This window comes from Somniosus microcephalus, chromosome 3, assembly GCF_052327205.1.
Source record: "Somniosus microcephalus isolate GS21.2 chromosome 3, FLI_Smic_1.0, whole genome shotgun sequence".
In the NCBI taxonomy this organism is placed as follows: domain Eukaryota; kingdom Metazoa; phylum Chordata; class Chondrichthyes; order Squaliformes; family Somniosidae; genus Somniosus; species Somniosus microcephalus.
This window is the reverse complement of record NC_140989.1, coordinates 334,752,302-334,770,931: the sequence shown is the minus strand read 5'-3', so window position 1 is coordinate 334,770,931 and position 18,630 is coordinate 334,752,302. Positions and strand designations below refer to the sequence as shown.

Sequence of the window (18,630 nt, the reverse complement as noted above, 5' to 3'; positions counted from 1 at the left end):
AGCTCCATGAGCAACAGTTGCGTACGTATCACGGGATATTGGCCTGGAATTTGGGATCAGCAGCGAAGTGAAGGCTTTTGCTGCTGGCCCCGAAGTACGCTTCGCCCAAGGATCTTGCGATCCCTTCGGGCTTTCCGATCTTCCGACCTAAAAACCCCAGTTACACCTAATCCTTTGTGTCTTAACTTTTAGTGGGGAATTTAACAGCGCACTTACTGCAGAAGAGCTGAAGTTTTTGTCAGTTTCCTTGGTTTGACTGATTACAGAGATTACGGTTCTGTGGGGAGGTTTGGGCACAGCGCAGCCTGGTTCGGAGCTGTCAGTGACAGACAGCAACTTCATGTGCCAAATCCCAAAGTTGTAGTCAGTTTCAAAGGTGGAATGACGGTGAACGCTGCCAGTTCGCCGTCATCCGGACCGCAAATTCCAGGCCAGTGTCTTTCTAAAAGCTTGCAGAAAGAAACTGGAAGAGCATTGAACTTTTTTTATACAATTAGATAGTTGTGTGTAACACAGATTGCCGATTATGCAGTAAATTATCTTGCTTATGTTTTCTTTGGTTTTGTGATTTATTTTGATTGCAAAATAATCTGGACAGTAGTTCAGCCTGTACAAGGTGGTCTAATGTTTTTTCCATTGTTCGAATTGACAGGAAACTTATTGGCATCCTATATATTTTCCCAGTTAACAGCTTAACGTGAATGGTAGTTATTGTCCCTGGGCTACATTAATCTCAGTGCGAGAGAATGAAGACACTAGTTTTGGTTCATAGGAGATTGTATTTACGAAAACTGTTGTCAAGCCGTTAACCAGAAAAAAAGGTGTTGAGAAAGGCTCAAACTCTGACACTTGGATCTATTGCCTGTCTTTTTGTCTGGAATATTTGAATTGTTTTGATGTTAGTGCTGTCAGAAGTATTTACTCTGTGTGGCATAGGCCTGTTTACTGAAGTGGAACCTTTGCCTTCTAAGCTGTATTAACAAAGTGCTTATACAGCTGCTTTATTCAGCTCTGTCACGCTATCTCGTAGTGATTTCAGGCACAATTTATTACCAAACATTCAACCTTTGAGATGCAGAATTTGGAACTTCAGAAGTTTTTACTCTGTATACTAATCTTCAGTGACATCTTAAGCTGTTTTCAGAATGGGTCATATTTTTAAAATCAGCTTTTGTTTATTTAAGACAAATCATGTCACCAAAATGCACCAAGGTTTGGTCTGTATGGATGCCTAACGAGAACTGAAGTGTTAAATACCAATTAAACATGAACCAATGTTTTAACAGTTTGTCTCATTTTAGTAAGTTCCAGGGCATGTTTAGAATCGCTTTAGACTGATGCTTTTGTTCAAGTGCTGAAATCCCAACCTTTGTAAGTACGTTTTAACTAGATTTTACAACACATGTGTATTCCTCCTGGCATTGCTCACAATAAGTCCGAGTTTATGCTATGCAAGGGTGGAGAGAATGCTGGAGTGTTGAAGTGGTGGCGGGGGGATCTGCAATTCCACCGAGGAGATTTGGAAAGAAGTTAGTAAAAGACCAACTTGGAAACACTGGAGGAAGTATTTTTTGATTGGCTCCTGAATAATAAATAAATACTCTTTTCCTTATTTATTGGAGGTGAATTAATTAATTTGTTCCCCTCAAATACCACGTTAAAATAAAAGTAAAACTGCCAAGCAGTTGAAACCATGTCATTAGTGTTGTAATTTGCTTTGAAGTCACCTTGGGCCTGAGGGAGGACTGAATCAGTTGGGATATTTTCAAGCAGGTGATTGAGAAGCACTCATGCAAGTATTTTTGTCGCGATCGAAACTAAATGACACAACTGCTACCTCTACAATTGACTTTGCCAAACATTGACACTCTGAGAAACAAAGGTCACACAATTCTCTGATTCCAACTCTGCTGCAAAGAAAATAAACCATGAAAAATGTTGTTGCTTTGGTTTGAACTAAGTTGTGGCAAATGAAAGGTGATAGAAACACAGAAGATAGGAGCAGGAGTAGGCCATTCGGCCCCTCGAGCCTGCTCCGCCATTCAATGCGATCATGGCTGATCATCCAAATTCAGTACTCTGTCCCTGCTTTCTTCCCATATCCCTTGATCCCTTTAGTCTTAAGAAATATATCTAACTCCTTCTTGAATATATTTAATGAATTGGCCTCAACTGCCTTTTGTGGTAGAGAATTCCACAGGTTCACCACTTTCTGGGTGAAGAAATTCCTCCTCATCTCTGTCCTAAATGGCTTACTCATCTTTAGACTGTGACCCCTGGTTCTGGACTCCCCCGCCATCGGGAACATCCTTCCTGCATCTAGTCCTGTTAGAATTTTATAAGTTTCAATAAGCTCCCCTCTCATTCTTCTAAACTCCAGCGAATATAAGCCCAATCGACCCAATCTCCTCATACGTCATTCCTGCCATCCCAGGTATCAGTCTGGTGACTCTTCGCTGCACTCCCTCCATGACAAGAACATCCTTCCTCAGATAAGGCGACCTAAACTGCACACAATACTCAAGGTGTGGTCTCACCAAGGCCCTGTACAACTCCTTGCTCCTGTACTCGAATCCTCTCGCTATGAAGGCCAACATACCATTTGCCTGATTGGTGGACAAAACGAAACTGATGAAATCTAATCTTACGCAGACAAAAATGATAAAAAGCACTCTACGATATGCTAAAGGAGATGTAGTCTTAGGTATACCGATACTGCACCTCTGAAGAGTGCAGATGGTACCGCTCTTACCACTTGCAAGACTAAGATCGTACAGAGATGGTGCAAGCAATTTGATGCTGTTGAATAGAGCGTCCATCATTATGGGTGGAATCTTTAACAGGGCCAAAACATAACAACATGGGTGCAAGTCACATGATTGCCGAGATTATTGAAACCATCAATACAATAAAGACTTGTAAACATAAGAATTAGGAGCAGAATTAGTACAGTAAAGCTACAGTACTGGATGGGATCCCTGCACAAATTTACAAGTTCACCCTAAAAGGGGCCCTCGCTGGCTACATTTACTTTCAAACCATCTAAGGAGATATCCCATCGTTCCACGACAGCTAAATGCTACAACTGATACCATTTTTGAACAGGAGAGGAAAGTGACTGGAAATTATGTTTGGACAATAATGTTTCAGTGGGCTTACTAACAGTAAGAAATGCATGTTTGAGATAAATTACACCAGAAGTAGGATCAATGTTAAAATAACTGCTAAAAATGCAAGCGATGAATGGAAAATTAAAAATAAAAGTACAATGTAGTACAATTTTAAAGCCACTTTGTTATTATACCCTAGCCAACACACAATGAATGTAGTAATACAACAATGCTGTATTAATAGCTTTTGCATAAACAGATTTTGCCAGTAGGATTTTGATTGCTTAAGCATAGAACGAGATCTGGTTGACCGGTAATATGGAGGTTAATGAAGTGACGCAAACAGGTGTGCACATTTTGAACTCCTTTCTGATGCAAAGAACTACTTGCAGCAGGATGTGATTGTAGAAGAAGGGGAACAATCATTTTACAATGACAGTTGGCCATGAAATTGGGTTCCTTCACGCCGGTAGTTATGGCTGTTTTAAAAATAAAAAATGGGGACCGCCTCGTTTCCGCCCACTTCCGGTGTGGCCCGTGCTGTTCGCCATCTTGGTGAGGGCAATAGCGCGGGCGGTACTTCCATGCATAATGCTGACTTGACGCATGACTTGCCATTTTCAATGTCTCCACTCCATTCAACGCCCTCTCCTAAACACGCACAGCTGAGCGTGCGTTCAGCTCCATGAAGGACCCCCACCGGTGCTACCTAAAGGTTGATTACTGGCTCTTGCAGAGCTTGTAGGAGTACTGGGTTGCAGGAAGACATTTAAAAAGGTGTTAATGTGTGTAGGGAGAGCTGCTGGGTGTTGAGAAGGCATTGGCTGCTATTGGAAGGCCTCTGAATACACCACTTGCTCCCAGTCATGGGGGCTCTAGTTGCATCATCGCCACTCCGTTTCCCTTGAAAGAAATCACTGTTGCTCAACACTTCCCCACCTTACCATCCCTCTGTCACGGAATCTCTTGGCCGTATTGCTGAAATGAAAGCTACCACCAAACAAACATTCCAAACCACATTTATTAATCATTCAATCCAATACTGCATAACAAAGTCAACTAATCACCCTTGTGCATTCCCCTAGTGCCTGACTTCCATGTGCCTCTGCCCATCCTAATGCTCCTATGAAGTGCTACCCCAGTGGCTGCAGCATGGCTGGTGGAAGGTTGCTGACTTTCTGTGGGTGAGACTGTAGATGGCCTTGCAGGATGACCTCGAGCAGCTCTGGGCCTAGAAGGACGATAGCAAAATACTGCAGATGTTGGAAATCCGAAATAACAACAGAAAATGCTGGAAAAACTCAGCAGGTCAGGCAACATCCGTGGAGAGAAATTTGAGTTGACGTTTCGGGTTGGACCCTTCTTCAAAACTGGAAAGAAAAGAGACTAGATCGGAGGCAGGGCTGCGATCGGACAAAAGAATAAAAGAAACAAAAGAAGTAAAAGAGATTAGAAGCTAGACGAGATGGTGATAGGCTGGGATTAGGTGTAAAGTGTACTGGCAGGGCAAAAGATAGCCTAGAAGGCCCGGCTGTAGACTGCACCACCTCAGGATGGGTGGCAGCAGTCTGGGCTGGCTGGCTCACAGGCAACAGCAAGGGCACTGGCAGAGTGGCAGTGGTGGAAGTATGAATGCTGTCATCCTGAGAGAGGTCAGCCGGTTCCTGCTCCACAGAACCACTGCCACTCCTCCGGGCGGCTCCTCAGGGAGGACAGATTGCTGGACTGCTGTGACACCCTGCCAGCCCCTTTCCACACTAGTAAACACAGCCATGATGGCAGCAGTCTGAGCTTCCACTGCAGCACTCAAAACGTTGGGTTCTTTCCGCTTGTGCTACAATGGAAGCTGAGACATTGCCCAGCAGACCCTGCTTCATGGTTGGGTCCACAAGTGTTCTAATGGAGTTGCCCTTCACTTCTATCCTGGAAATCATGGACTCCAAGCTCTGCGCAAAGTCCTGTGCAAGGTTGGAAACGGACTCCTCCACGCTCCTTGACAGTGACAACAGGCTTTCTGGCAGGCCTGCCAATGCACCAAACATTTCTGTGTGCATGCCCATCACCCTTCTTCTGAAGGCCGCCCCATTGAAGTCCTCATCTGAATCCTCTGCAGCAGAACTCGTGTGCGAACTTGCCCTCCGGGAAGCTGGCACCTGCGCTACCCTTTCCCCCTACCCTGGCTGCAGGCCACTTGTGCCCGGTGACTCACGATGTGCAGATCCTGCCTCTATACTACCCTCTAAAGTACGCGCTGCCTGTTTCTGAGCTGGTGCCTGTGAATGTCAGATCGCGTGACAGCGTGTCCTCTTCTCCATCACTCTCCTGTTGCTCTTCCTGCATTGGCTGGGAAGCTTAGAGTTCTTGGGTATCTGAAAGGAGAAAGGCACAAGGGTACAGTTGTGGTGAGGGAAGGTAGGGAAAGGAAGATGTGCATGCTTACACCATCAAGCAGCTTGTAAGTGAGAAGAGATTGTGGGATGGGGGACAAGTGGGATGTGAGGAGGAGGATTAGGTATGAGCATATCGTCATCTCCAATGGTTTCAGCCTCTCCAATCGCCGCGGCCTCAGTGACAGCCCCTCCAATAATGTCAAGCACAGTGTCCTCCAGCTGGGTCAGGATATGCAGGCTTGCCTGTCCTCCGCCCGTTAGCTGCTACTGTCTCCTGTTATGCACCACCTTGCCCTGCAAGAGAAAGGGAAGTCTGTCAGTGAGTGTGGTGCAATGTGTTTGGGTGATGTGCCTGTCATGGTTGAATAGTTGGCAGTGTGTGCAAGGTGAGAGATGTAGGTATGAGGCTTGCAGCAGTGGTAAGTGTGTGAGGGTGAGGTGAAACAATGATTGTGAGGTATGTGTCGTGATTGACGGTGATTGTTGGTAAGTGAGTGATGGGGTTTTGGTGCATTGAGCAGCGTGTGAGATTAGTGGTGCAGTTGGTGGGAGGCGGCCTTTGAAGATGCATTCACTGACCTTGATCACTCGTGTGAGGTCATTAAACTTCTTTCGGCACTGGATCCAGTTCCTCGAAGCAAGACTGCTGACAGTGACCGTTTCAGCTATCTGCTCCCACTGCCTTTTGACCGAGAGTCTGGAGGGCCTCCTGGCCCCCTGTGGGTAGAGGACCTGTCTCCTCTGTTCTACCCCCTGCATTAAGACTCCCAGTGCTGAGTCTGAGAACCTCGGCGCCCTTTCTCTGCCCTGTTGAGTCATAACTGCCTGACAGTTGCCTTGACAACCAGTTCAATGAGGTGCAGAATGCACCTCCCCTTTAAGAAGTGCAGACTGCCTTTAAAAGTGGAGACTAGCTTTAAATAGAACTAGCCTTGCATGAATTTGGCCTCCCTGCTGAGTACTCAGCCACTCAGCAGCGCTCTCATCGTTTGGCTGCACACATCAATAATGTTAATTAGCAGGCAGCACGAATGTCACGATTCAAAGATTTGTGTACGTACATCCCCAGGTGTCTCTGTTCCTGCAACCTCTTCAAAATTATACCATTTAATTTATATTACCTCTACATTCTGATAACTCGCACTACTTGTCATGCTTCATGTGTTACTCGACCATGAAGGGGAGAATCGGATTAGATAGTGATTAGGAGTGGGAATCCTGGGTGACTTTGCTTCAGTAGCCCAGTGTTGCCAAGGCCAGTTGCAGCACCACAGCTGCTGCTCTGGCTGAGATCAGGCTACTCAGGACAGAGTGGGATATTAACTTGGAACTTTTTGGTCTACAGGAAACTTTCTGGTATCCGGCACGGACGGGACCAACGTGTTGCTGGTTCATCAACAATTCCGGATAACCGAACGCTGTAGTAAAAGATACGGAGCTCAGAGCTCCGTATAAAGCAACAAACCCTGTTGCTACAGCTTCAAAACAATCGGCACAAGTTGCAAGCGTCTCTGTAGCTTAGCAACAGCTTCAGCTACACCCTTGCACAGCAACAAATGGAGTAAAAAAAAGTAACTAAAAGTAAAAAAAGTTACCTGAACCGACTCCTGAATTTTGCCGGTGGATAGAGCGTTCCGGTTATTTAGGGGCCGGTTAATCGAAAGTTTCCTGTATATAATTTAGCGAATAACACTAGCTGGTGCTTTCCCCATTAGGCCATTGAGGTGCTGTTTTCTGCAGAAAAAAAAGTTGCTGTAAAGGTCTGAGAAATGGGTGTTTTCAGTTATGTTAGCTTTCAATCAAAGGGCCTTGATTGTGACGAATCATGTCACCAAAATGCACCGAGCCTCGGTCTGTATGGATGCCTAAGAACTGAAGTAATATGTTATATTGCACGTCAGCCTGTCCCAGGGAAATTGTCTGTCCTTTTACTGGATCCACTCAGGACCCCTGACTGGTTCAGGGCACCGTGCAATTGCACAGGTTACATGGCCCTATGCCACCTTTTGGATATAGGATTGGGCTTTCCCATCTGTATGCAAGTTGTTCAGTCTTGTGCATTTGCATCATTAACTTCAAGCACCATCTTGGCAGAAGATGGTTCACTCCTGTTTAATATCTGCAATTTTAACTTCAGGTCCTTTGTTATTGTCGAGTGCCAGTGTCTCACCCGTGTATCTGGCCCATAAACAAAGGGAAGCAAGCTCAAGTCATAGCCAGTTCATCAAGGACAACTCTGGTTTTGAGACAGAGGCTCTGTTGCCTGTGCTACTGAGCTAGCCTTATACTTTGGTATCTTGGAAATGCAATGCAACATTTTCAGAGCCCCCAGTAAGATGAAACAAATGTTGCCTCGATAACCAGCTGATATACTGGAAAAGGATGTGTTATATCTTTCGCATCATCGATTTTTGGAACTAGACTTCTCTGGTTAGTAATGGGACAACCTTTGAAAAGTAGTTATATTAAATCCTTTTTCTTTAAACTATTGCACAGGCTGTACTGACCCTAAAATTTTGTCATGTGAGTCTGGAATTAGGTCCCAACCTGACTCTGGAACAAAGCAAAGTGAGACTCCTTTCTCTTGGGAAACTACAAAGTGAAATTGCTTTGCACCAATGCTACAATTCTGGTGTAAATGCACCAATACTCTTATCTGTTTTATATCCCGCCACTACAGGCATACTGCATAGACATTAGTAATGTGTTACAAAACTAGAATCTAGTTAAGGGGATTAAATTACATCAGAAATGAAAGCATAAATAGTTTAATAAAGAAAAAACTTGCATCTATATAGCACCTTGTGTCCTGAGGACATCCCAAAGTGCTTCACAACCGGTTAATTACTTTTGAAGTGCAGTCACTGTTGTTTTGTAGGCAAATACACCAGCCAATTTTGAACTCTGAGTTTGATTCAGCATTTTGTTGGTTCAAAAGCCTTTTTTTTACCTTTTTGTGGTGGGGTCAGCTTTCGGCACTGAGACTGAAGACAGGAATACATAAAAAGACCTGTAGCATCACAAATCATGTTGGTATATAAGCAGTGCTGCAATAATACGAAGAACACATCAGAAAGTATTTTATCATTATTGCACTTTTGACTTTTTCTTCTGTCTTATGTTTCAGATTCTCAAAACCAGCACCAATGTTTCTCGATAACACCTTTAAGCGATGGACGAAACTCAAAGACTTTGTTCCTCCATTTGGAATCAAAGGGCAAGGTACTGTTGCAGCAAAAGGTTTGGAACCCTGATTTTGAATTCTGTGACATGGGGAATTTGCGTGAATAATGGGGGAGGAGTTTGATCAAATATCTTAATTTTCTTTTGTTTCCTCCTTCCTCACCATCCCCTTTTGTAATCAACAGAGCAAAGACATTCTTGCACAATCTTCCTGTCACACAACTAACTGAAGTTATTTTAATTTGGATTTACCCTGTCTAAAATCATGTAAAATAAAGACAGAAGTGTTGAGATACCACGGCAAACGTGGGAGTCGAGACAGAGCTATTGAAAACGCAGCTTCTTTATTCTGACCACATGGCAAACAGGAACTAGAAAAGCCCGCGCATCCACTTAAATACTTCCCAGACAGGAAGTGCTCCCGGCAGCCTGTCCCTGCAGGAAACAAGTTGCTGGAGGAAAGGGCCCCCGGCTGGGGGCTTCTGCTTAGACTGTCTGTGCCGCCGTGAGCGGATTATGTCCAGTGGTGGCGTGTCGCCACAGAAGTTCCTTTTGTTTGACACCATTTATACAGGCCACCAATGGCAAAAATGAAAGTAGAAGCTAAAAGGTCTGGTCACCTACAGCCAGACCCAAAATGGAGAGCCCAGTAACAAATAATGTTAACAGGAATCAGTTAGCTTTGCTGTCAGCAGTTACTTATCATCGGTGGCATCCAAGAATGCCCCCACTCAAGCTGAGTTGCAATGGCAAATCCTGGCTTTACATTTAAGGTTGCTTCTGATGCTTTTGGCACCAGAGGAGGTAGGGTGCAAATCACTTTCCACTTGCTGAGCAGTATATACTGTCCTGAGATATCATTCGAGTTTTAATCTGTGTGTTAAATTCAGTTACAAGGCTTTATTATTACAGTGTTATGTATGAAAGAAATATTATAAATTGCATCCCCTATAATATAGCAGAGTGGGTTGGTATTTTTAATATTCCTTCAGTTCTAATTATTACCTTCATTTTACTGCACCCCTTCCCCAGTGACCATGCTGATATAAGGCACTTGTGTGTAGGAGTAGTCGTATCCTAATAGAGTAGTAGATTTTCACTTGTCCAATGCATTGTTTACAGAAAGAGTTGCAGACATGCCCATTTATTTTTTGCTGCAGTTTTGTACTTGCATTTTATTGAAAATGATTCTCACACAAACAATTGATTGTATAAATATTAGAATGATGTTAAATGAGAGTTTCTTATTCTAATAAAGATGCTATTTGTAACCATTCTAACCCATTTTCGACAAACTATCAAGTTGGAAAGTAACTTGAAGTTTCAGGGGACTTATATAGTGTTCGAGTGATTTGATATAATCTAACTTGGGCCTCTGTTGGCACCACAGAAACCACGATCTGTAAAATACAGCAGAGTATGAGTGAATAATAATGCTGGCTTGATACCCCAGGAGTTACTGTTGAAAATTCTATCTGCGGCTATTCATCTCCCTCAGAAGATGAAATAAGTTTGTAAGAGCTCATGATTCTGCAAGTTGTGTGTAATCTGTTGGATAGAATAGGCTTGCTGAGCTAAATACCCATCTCTCATTCAGCTCTTAAAAAGTTTGATTCTTTGATTGAAAAACTACTGTTGTTTCAAAATGCCATTTTTCTAGATTACACCTTTTGTTTGCACCATAGTTGCAGTCATACAAACTATTAAGTAACATTTTTTCTTTGCACCAGTTGTAGGATATCTTGTTAGAAGCATGTTAATTATAATGCCATTTTCAGTTATATATATTTCATCGTGCTATCTTTATATTATGGTATGCTCACTTACTGACAGAAGAATAAATACAGCAAATGGCCCTTGTCTTAGTTACCTAGTCAATCTACCATTCTCCTGTTCTCTTCCATCTTTACAAACATATAAGATGGATGGCTGACTATGCTTCCTTCGTAAAATTTGTAATAAAATTTTCCATTTTTGTATTTAGGTCAATGTACGATGAGAATAATTTCCAGCATTAGATTTTTGTAAGGGAATTTGTTATACTGTTAATATCTTTATATTGACAATAAGTTATGGAGCTGTATGACAACAACTTGCATATATATAGTGCCTTTAACATAGAAAAACGTCCGAAGGCGCTTAACAGCAGGGTAGCCAGACATAAATTGACACCGAGCCAAAGGAGGAGGAGATATTAGGAAGTGTGACTGAAAGCTTCATCAGAGAGGTAGGTTTTAAGGAGGGTCTTAAAGGAGGAGGAGAGGTTAGGGAGGAAATTCCAGAGCTTGGGGCCTAGACGGCTGAAGACACAGCTGCCAATGGTGGTTCAAAGGCACTGGGAGATGCACAAGAGGCCAGAGTCAGAGGGCTGGAAGAGGTTACAAAGATAGGAAGGGGCAAGGCCGTGAAGAGATTTAAATGCAACAATGAGAATTTTAAATTGAAGGCATTGGGGGACTGGAACCAATGTAGGGCAGTAAGTACAGGGAGAATGGCTGAGCGGGCTTTGGATGGGCTGAAGTTTATGGAAGGTGCAGGATGGAAGGACAGCCAGGAGAACATTTGAATAGTCAAATCTGAAGACAACGATGGCATAGATGAAGGCTTTTGAAAGCACTTGTTGGAGATAAGATGGGGGAGTGATGAGGGGTTTAAGGAGCTGGTTTGTCATAGAAAAAAGAAGTGGGCTATCTTTTGCTCTCCAGGATAATCTTAGAGTAGTGGGCAATTTTGGCAGAGGAGAATGAGGCCTGATACGGTTCAGACAATTTTCTTTTTTTAAGCGCAGCAACTGTTATTAAGTTGGCAAATGTGGCTGCTATTTTGCACTAGCAACACCCCACAAGTAGCTATGAGATAAATGACCAGTCTTGCTATTTTTAGCTGGTATTGGTTGAGGGAAGAATGGTGTCTAGGAAACAGAGAGAACTCATTACTCCTGTTAGAAAAGCATCATTGGACCTTTAACATCCCATGCATAGGACAGCATTTTTAATAATTCAGTTAGCATTGTACAACAATTGCAGGTTGGTTAATAGCACTCCTCCAGTTCTTCACAAGAGTGCCAATCAAGATTATGTACTCAGTTTCCAATATGAGGCTCAAACCCACAACCTTGGGTCCCAGAGGTGAGTACCAACTGTACCTGACTGACAATTGAAAACAGCACATTGTACATTAAAAGTGGAATGTTCTCTTACTTACAGTCTGTCTTGACATCTGTGTTTATATTTAATACTGATGATTTACATAAATGTGTTTGAGAGTTTTTACAGCAATATATGGAGGGGTTGACCTTTAGGAATGCGGGTTCTTGATTTGCAATCACGGTAGTTTCTGGGTTTGCTGGATGGTTGATCTCAGATTGAGGAATTGTGACCTGAAATGGACACATTTTGAATGAGAAGGGTATAATGCATGTCACTATTGTGAAATGTTGGAGCTTTCTTTATAACAGTTGTATACATGACAGTTACTTGATAACCACCTCATCACCTTATGAATAGACTTCTGGATTCCAGAGCCCCACAAGTATTTTAAAACATGTTGCTCTGACAAAAGATGCCATCCTTGTTAAATTTCAAGTTGCCAGCTGAATACTTTGGAAATGCATTGCATTTTTATGATGACAACCAAATTATTACATGATAAATTGTGCATGTTTTAATCACTAAAGGAGAAGCAGGAGTATCCACTTAATTTATCGCAGAATCTACCTTTTCTATGCTAAATAATTCAGACAGTAGCAACAGCCAACTTCAGGACTGATACTGTGTCAGTGTGTTACAACTGTCTTTACTAGTGTAAGTTTTCTGTCTCCACACTTTGCAGCTGTAGTTAACTCTAAGATGACTGGATTTAAATATTTTTAACTGGTGTCACCAGAATACTTTCTGTCACTAATGTCAATGCACTCCAGTCCACTTTAAGGGGACATGTCACAATGCAAGTAAAAGTCTTGGAAAGTAACACTTTCTGGTCTGTAAGTATTAAGCACACATCTGATGATGATGATGTCAATGTCAACCCACAATGAGCAAATTTGAATTGCATCAGTTTATATCTGTGAAATCACTCACTTGCAGCAATCTGCTTTTTTGATTTTTTTTTTGGGAAAAATTGTTCTTCGAATGTGACCAACACTGGCAAGGCTGCATTTATTGCCCATTCCTCGTTGCCCTGTGAAGGGGATGGTGGGCCACCTTCTTGAATCACTGCAGTCCTTGTGGTGATGGTGCTCCTATGATAGATTAAGACAGAAATTCCAGGACTTTGGGCCAGTAACCGTGAAGGGACAGTGATATATGCCCAGTCAGCACGGTGTGTGACTTGAAGGTGATGGTGTTCCCAAGACATTGCTGTTTTTGTCGATCTCAGTGCAGGAGGTCTGGGGGAGGACGATGCTGTTGAAGTATGTTTGGTGAGTTGATGCAGTGCATAGTGTAGATAATACATACTGCAGCCACAGTGCCCCAGTGATGAAGGGAACAGTAATTAAACAAACTACCCTGATGTGGAGGACAGAATTGTGAGGAAAAGTACAAAAAATACTTGGGAGAAATTCGGTCTTGTTTTTCAACTTATAAAAAATTCGGGGTTGTGCTCCAGGAAGGAAGTGGAGCGCAAAAATCAAGCGCTCCACTTCCTTCCTGGAGCGCAACAGACAACAGATAGGTGTGCAGGTAGGTGTGCAGCGCTGCTGTGTTGGAAGGCACCTTCTCTCCCTTAAAGGGAAGGACTATTGCTGCAGGCTCTGCAAGGGGAAAACTTACCTGGTCCCTGACAGCAGCCACAATACAGCTCAATGCACTGCAGCAGAGTGCCGGGCTGATTGATCGCTGGCGAAAATAAATGAAAAATAAAAGCGAGCATTTCAGAATTTTTTTTACTTACCTCGGCCACCTCGCCTTTAAGTATTGCCTGGCCTCCCGATGAGCGCCTCCTGCAGCTGCCAGTGTTTTCGCCCAGCGATGCTGCAGGGGGTGGAACCGAAGCTCGGGTCCGGGGCAATGCGCACGACAATGACATCACGATCTCCGGGCGAAGGAGATCGGGGCGCAAAGCCAAACCGCTGCCGTAAACCTCCCGCCGAATATAGCGGGAGCCGATCTTCTCACTGCGCTCGGTCGGTAAGTGCTTAGCGCCCCGTTATCGCCACCCGGAGGCGATAACTGGAGGCGTTAACGGGGTCAATTTCTAGGCCTTGGAGTCTTCAGGCTTGGAAAGAGACATATGTGAGGGGACCTCATTGAGGTGGCTAGCATATTAAGTGGAATATAAAAATAGAAATTTGTAAAAGACAAATTCAGTTCTGAGGTAAGGATGTACACCTTGCAGAAAGTGTGAATATCTGGAAGAATATTCTGGATAGGATAGAGGAGGCAAAAACTCTGGAACCATTCAGATTGAATACTGTGATGAGGGCCTCCCGGTAAGTGCTCATTGAAATGGGAATTCAGAGTCTAGCACCCTGCCCAGGCACTCCAGTTGCATTAGGGGAAAACCTGGTAAATTGCATCATATATGGGGTTCAATGAGCCTTGTACATATTTAGTAAACAGGCTTGTTTTTTTTATTTAATCGACGTGGGCGATATTAGCAAGGCAGTACTTATTGCCCATCATTGGCTGCCCTGCGGGTGTTAAATTCCAACCATATAGTGTGGGACTGAAGTTACATGTAGGCCAGACTAGGCAGCAGTGGCAGGTTCCCTTTCCTGGAGGATATTAGTGAAATAGTTGGGTTTTTATGACAGTGCATCAGCGTTCATGGTAACTCTGCTCCCAGCCCACAAGTTACCAAATTTATTGAATTCAGTTTTACAACTTGCCATGGTGAGCTTTGAACTCATGACCTCGTTAGGCTTGCTGCCTGCATTTCCCTGTGCTTATCATTTCAGGTGCAGGATAGGCATCAAGCTCCTGTGCCCAGCTCTATGAGACATGTATCCTTTAGTATTCAGACTCCTTAAAACGCTGGTTTTTATACCCCACCCAGCTTTACTCTCCATTAAAGTCAATGGAAAGTAAAATTGGGCTGGGTGTAAAACCGGTGTTCCACCCAATCCAGACAGTTTCTCGACTGGCAAGTTAGGTTAAAATTACTCCCATAATGGCCCAGATTTTGCTCTCGCTGACAGCTGCCCACAGACTCTTTGCGAGTTTGTCAGTGGAGATTTCCTCTCAACTGTTGTCTTTTCCAGCACAGCGCTGTCTACAGGGGATCTGTGGCGTCTGTGAAGAGGGCAATAAACAGCGAGACTCTTCAACCATACAGATTGAAGTCTCCTCACTGAGACATGCAGGGCTCGATTTTAACAGGCAGGTTTGGAGGCGGGTCTGTTGGGAAAATCAGAAAAAATGGCTTCAGACACCCAACCCGCCCCCACCCAATTTTCGTGAGTGTCTGTTTAGCTGCTCCCAAACTGACCCGTCTGCAACCGGTGGGACAAGTAGTTAAGGCAGTTAACAGCCTGTTAACTGTCTTGCTAATCCTATTTTTATAGTGGTTTCCAATTTTCGTGCTTCTGGTTCCTGTTTCCCGACTTGTCAGAAACAGGCCAGCTTCAAGGAGACAAGTTGCTGGAGGACATAACTTGTATGCATTGGTGGAGCGCTTTAAAAGCATCCCTGAAACATGGCTGATATTCAAATGCAACAACTTTGCTGTTGTAGGCATGGGATAACATTTTGCACATCTACTGACCTTCTGACTGTTCAAGCTGAAACCCATCATGAATGGAATTATTTCAGGCCACTTCGACTGTGTGTTTGCAAGATTGTTGCCTCAAATGAAATCTATAGCAAGGGGATGGGAAACATTTATGCCCTCTCATCCTGGTCCTCATAATCGGAGGAGTAGCAGCCGCGTGGCTCAGCGCAGATCTTCCTGGGAAGAGGAGGAGGCTGAGGGGAGCCTTGCATGCCCTGTTGTGACCAATGCAGCTACCCTCCAGTTCACTGCTGCTTGTCAACCAGGGTATACACACTGCCATGCCACATTAGCATAAGCTTACTCTTCAACCATAGGTGGCCACCATATGGCTCTGTAATTGCAGGCGACACTTGTTCAACATCATACTTCATCTCTGCTATAACCTGTTATTTCCTATCACTTTTACCATCAACATTACAAAAGCAAGTCGCCCTGAGCCCTCAATGCGCTTTTGCCATTTCCCATAACACATAGGCCACACAATCACCTGTTTAACATAATTTATCGTTAACACATGACAAAAGGATAATAAACCAGCAAGAGTCAGTGTCAGTAAAAAAAGAAACATCACCCAAGTGACTCCCCTTGTGACTATACGTGCTTAATCTTTCTCTGCTTCTACGTGGTTCTTCCTCTGTGGCTTCAGCAGATGACTAGGATGCTGTGCCTGCTTAAGATGCATTTGGCAGGCGTCCTCTGGGTTTGGGAGCCTGGGAGTGCTCTTCAACAGTCTGCTCTTCCTGCGGCTGTGCAGGGGCTGAAACGACCATCTCAGTTGTCTCTGCAAAGTGGGTCTCTGACCGAGGGCTCCGCAGTGGAATGGTCGTGTGAGCGCTTTGAGAGGAGCTCACACTTCCTTCTGTCCTGCCAACAGCATCCCTGTCATGGGTCAGCCGCACCTCAGTGCTGGCAAGTGGCTGGAGAGCACCTTGCTGCACTTCAGGGGGACCATGAGGATCCGTATCTGCACTGGCAGTCCTCCTCAAAATGACGACCATGACCTCCCAAACCCGCGACCTCTTCCACCTAGAAGGACATGGGCAGCAAGCGCATGGGAACACCATCACCTCCAAGTTCCCCTTCAAGTCACACACCATCCTGACTTAGAAGTATATCGCCGATCTTTCATCGTTCCTGGGTCAAAATCCTGGAACTCCCTACCTAACAGCACTGTGGGAGTACCTTCACCACACGGACTGCAGCGGTTCAAGAAGGCGGCTCACCACCACCTTCTCAAGGGTAATTAGGGATGGGCAATAAATGCTGGCCTTGCCAGCGATGCCCACGTCCCATAAAACGAATAAAAACATTTTTTAGAAAATGAAGCTCTGGTCTCTGCTCAATTGCTGGCCATCGCTCCTCCAGAGATGTCAATCTATTTTGAACAGTCTCCATGTTTTCCTGACTCTGGCGACTTATTTCCTCCATGGCCATAGCCATCCTTTCCGCTGAGGTAGCCAGCCTTTCCACGGAGGTTGCCATTCTATCCATGGTGGTGCGTTAATGCACCATTGCCTCCACCATAGCAGTGCTGATGTTAGAGATGGACTCCTCCATTCTCTCCACACTCGCACTAACCCTGGAGGCAAACCCTTCCAGAGACACCTGCACTTGTTCCTGTATTTCACAAACTGCTCTTTTTCTGGATGGCCCCAGAGGCACAGCATCTGCACGTAGCTCGGCAGAGCTAGGAGAGTCCTGCGACCTCCGCTGAGGACTCTCCACTGCTGTCACTGTCTCCACCATCTGCTGATGCTCACTTGTGCGCTGTGATAGACCAGGTGGTAACACTACTCTAACTCGCGATGGCCCCACCGAGGTGTGCGTTGCTGTGCTGTTGCTGGGTGCGCTGAGTCCAGGTGATGCTGCTCCCTCAGAGGCTTCAGGTTCCTCTGAGGATTTGTCCGGGTCTTCGTCCTGGATCGTGGGGAGGGGGGCGCTCGATGGTCCTGTGGGAGAGTAAAGGCATGATTTAGACATCTGATATTGATGTAGCAGACACATCCTTTTGAGCAGATGATACAAAGCGATTCTCCATGAACATCATATGCCATTGCTTTCTGAGAGGGATGAAACTCTATTATGTCACCAGCTTCCTCTAGTGTGCCCGTCTCTCCATCGCCCACTTCAGGTCCTCGCCACCTCCAACAATCTCGTTAGCAACCTCCTCAGTATTGGTCAAAGTTGCTAGCATAGGTGTTCCTCCTCCAGTCATTGCTCTCTCCCTCTTATTGTGGGCTATCTTTTCCTGCAAGGAGGGACAGGAGCGGTGTTTCAGCCACACTGATGGAGTGAGTGTGAATAATCCCTACCATAAAAGCTTTGAGGGAGACGAAGATGGAGTAAGGTACCAAGAGGAAGGTAGCTCCCTGTGCGCTGTTAGTTGTTGTCACTGCATGACAGTGAGAGCGAGTCTAAGGGGTGCATAGGCAGGATGCTAAAGCGATTCAGTGCAGAGACAGCGATGGATAGGAAAGGTGCAAGTGAAGTAAGAGTAAGGTGGGATGTGAAGGAGGAGGTTTACAACGCAGAGTGCTGGTGATGAGAAGAGAAGGAAAGCAATGTGAAGGCAAGCGAGATGGGATACTCACTTTTGATGTTCTCACAAGATCATTAAACCTTTTTCAGCACTGGATCCATGACCGTGTATAAATGGACCTTGCGCTCACCTCCTGAGCAATGTGCAGCCAGGCTGCCTTGGTCTGCTGAGGAGGCTTCCTCCAGCCATCAGGAGGGAAGAGAATCTCCCTGCGCCCTCTGACAGCATCCGCAAGAACTTGGAGGGACTCATCATTGAAACGAGGAGCTGTCTTGCCTCTGGAAGAAGTCATAGCGTATAAATCAAGTTGAGGAATCCACAAGAGAAAGGCTCAGGCTGAATGGCAGCTTTAAAAGCAGCTGCTATTATGATGTCATCAGAGGCAGCCAGCCGACCCGATCCCACTCATTGGACCAGCTAGCGCGCCTCATTGAAATTAACAAGCTCATTGAATCAAAATCGGATATCAGCAGCTGATCTCGCCGGAAGCGGCTCCAGAACCCGCCCACCACGCAACCCGACTCCAACCCACCTCGGGAATTAAAATTGAGCCGCAGAGTCCAAACCAGAAAGTATAAAGCAGGAAATATAAATTAGATTTAAATGATTTATAGAAAGAGAAATAAAGATTGTGAAATACAGATGGGATTAAGGGGGAGAGAGATTGAATAAAAAAATTTTTTTTTTTAATCTC

At 44.7% G+C, this 18,630-nt stretch overlaps 1 protein-coding gene across 21 annotated transcripts in view; it reads left to right on the top strand.

The window, feature by feature from the left end:
- Positions 1-18,630, top strand: part of st3gal3a (ST3 beta-galactoside alpha-2,3-sialyltransferase 3a) — a 723,997-nt gene that overhangs the window by 444,297 nt on the left and 261,070 nt on the right. For 17 of the 21 annotated variants that reach the window (XR_015077713.1, XM_085983191.1, XM_085983189.1 and 14 more), the window contains one exon: positions 8,628-8,740. Coding sequence is in view for 20 of the 21 variants with exons in the window: in XM_085983191.1 (XP_085839317.1) it covers positions 8,628-8,740 (113 nt within the window). In the remaining variant the exon portion in view is untranslated. The remainder of the gene's footprint in view (positions 1-8,627; positions 8,741-18,630) is intronic. The other 4 variants (XM_085983196.1, XM_085983204.1, XM_085983193.1 and 1 more) reach the window with 1 other exon arrangement.